This window comes from Octopus bimaculoides, chromosome 2 (assembly GCF_001194135.2).
Source record: "Octopus bimaculoides isolate UCB-OBI-ISO-001 chromosome 2, ASM119413v2, whole genome shotgun sequence".
NCBI lineage: Eukaryota > Metazoa > Mollusca > Cephalopoda > Octopoda > Octopodidae > Octopus > Octopus bimaculoides.
This window is the reverse complement of record NC_068982.1, coordinates 418,216-419,563: the sequence shown is the minus strand read 5'-3', so window position 1 is coordinate 419,563 and position 1,348 is coordinate 418,216. Positions and strand designations below refer to the sequence as shown.

Genomic DNA, 1,348 nt, shown 5'->3' with positions numbered 1-1,348 from the left:
TTTTATCTTTATCGAACAGCAAATTGTGGAAGAGATTTTGAAAAATTCTCTCTCTTCTAAGCAATGGTAATGGAAACACAGACAGAAATGACGACAAAGGTAAACAAAAAGCTGGACATATTCCATCAATGGCGTCTACGGATAATCCTCAAAACTATCTGGTAGGATGGAATTAGAATTGACGAAAACTTTCTGCAAAACATTGTGGCACTGCGCCTTAGTGGGTCATATTTTGCAGTAGCTGGTCATTTGGAATGTAAATCTACAATTAAGTAAGAAGAAGAAGAAGAAGAAGAAGAAGAAGAAGAAGAAGAAGAAGAAGAAGAAGAAGAAGAAGAAGAAGAAGAAGAAGAAGAAGAAGAAGAAGAAGAAGAAGAAGAAGAAGAAGAAGAAGAAGAAGGAGGAGGAGGAGGAGGAGGAGGAGGAGGAGGTTATGAACGCCTAGCATCGGACATTCGAAGAAGAGCTCAAATGCATGAGGACCAGTTGACTAGCAGCGAAGAGAATTCTGGAAGATTCGACTATGCTGAGGAAATTTATTTATGATTCTCAAAACACGGAGGCTGGGTGGAGGTAGGCCTAAGATTAAGTTTAATAATAAAGATTTTGTTTTCTAATCATAAGGATAACTTCGGTTCAACTCACTGCATTAGATATATGAAATGTTGCTGTGCATGCATGGGTGATTATCTAATTGATGTCAAACTTCCAATGAAGGAGTCTTAACACTGAATAAACAACTTGCTCTTTCTCTCTTTGTGAACAATTTATAAAACTAAGCCAGAAGAATATATAAAAGAGTTTATGCATTCATACGTAAATAGGTACGTACATACATAAACACTCACACATACACACATACATTTATATATATATAAACATTGCTTACAAATATACAATCTTGTTAAGTAGTAAAGTTGTTATACCCGCCTCTTTTCATTTACCGCTTTTCCTGTGAAGCTCTTTGAGAAACCAAAACGACAAATCTGAGAAGAAAAAAACGTTTTCTCACAAATTCATTTATTGCATTGTCAACAAGATAAATAAGTGCAGCTATAAAAATGAAGCAGCAACACTTTCGCTCACTCAGTTACCCTTTTTAGTGGAACGAAGTTGCAGCCGAAAGGTAGACAACATACTACAGTATCAAACACACATGCACACACACACACACACACACACACACACGCATACGTGTGTATGTTTATATATATATATATATATATATATATATATATTATATGCTGTTGTGTCTGAAGAGAGTCATTCTCTTTTGGTGCCTTATAATTTAACACACTCACCTGTAAAATTTCCATTTATTTTACCGGTGAGTGTGTTAAATCATAAG

The 1,348-nt window shown here is 35.3% G+C and overlaps 1 protein-coding gene across 4 annotated transcripts in view; it reads left to right on the top strand.

The window, feature by feature from the left end:
• The first annotated feature begins 464 nt into the window (after window positions 1-464).
• The window catches only part of LOC106870746 (chitinase-3-like protein 1), a 34,898-nt gene continuing 34,014 nt past the window's right edge, over window positions 465-1,348 (top strand). For 2 of the 4 annotated variants that reach the window (XR_008266389.1, XM_014916936.2), the window contains exon 1: window positions 465-573. Coding sequence is in view for 1 of the 4 variants with exons in the window: in XM_014916936.2 (XP_014772422.1) it covers window positions 543-573 (31 nt within the window). In the remaining 3 variants the exon portion in view is untranslated. Of the gene's footprint in view, window positions 574-670; window positions 825-934; window positions 1,127-1,348 lie in introns of those variants that run through there. The other 2 variants (XM_052975217.1, XM_052975213.1) reach the window with 2 other exon arrangements.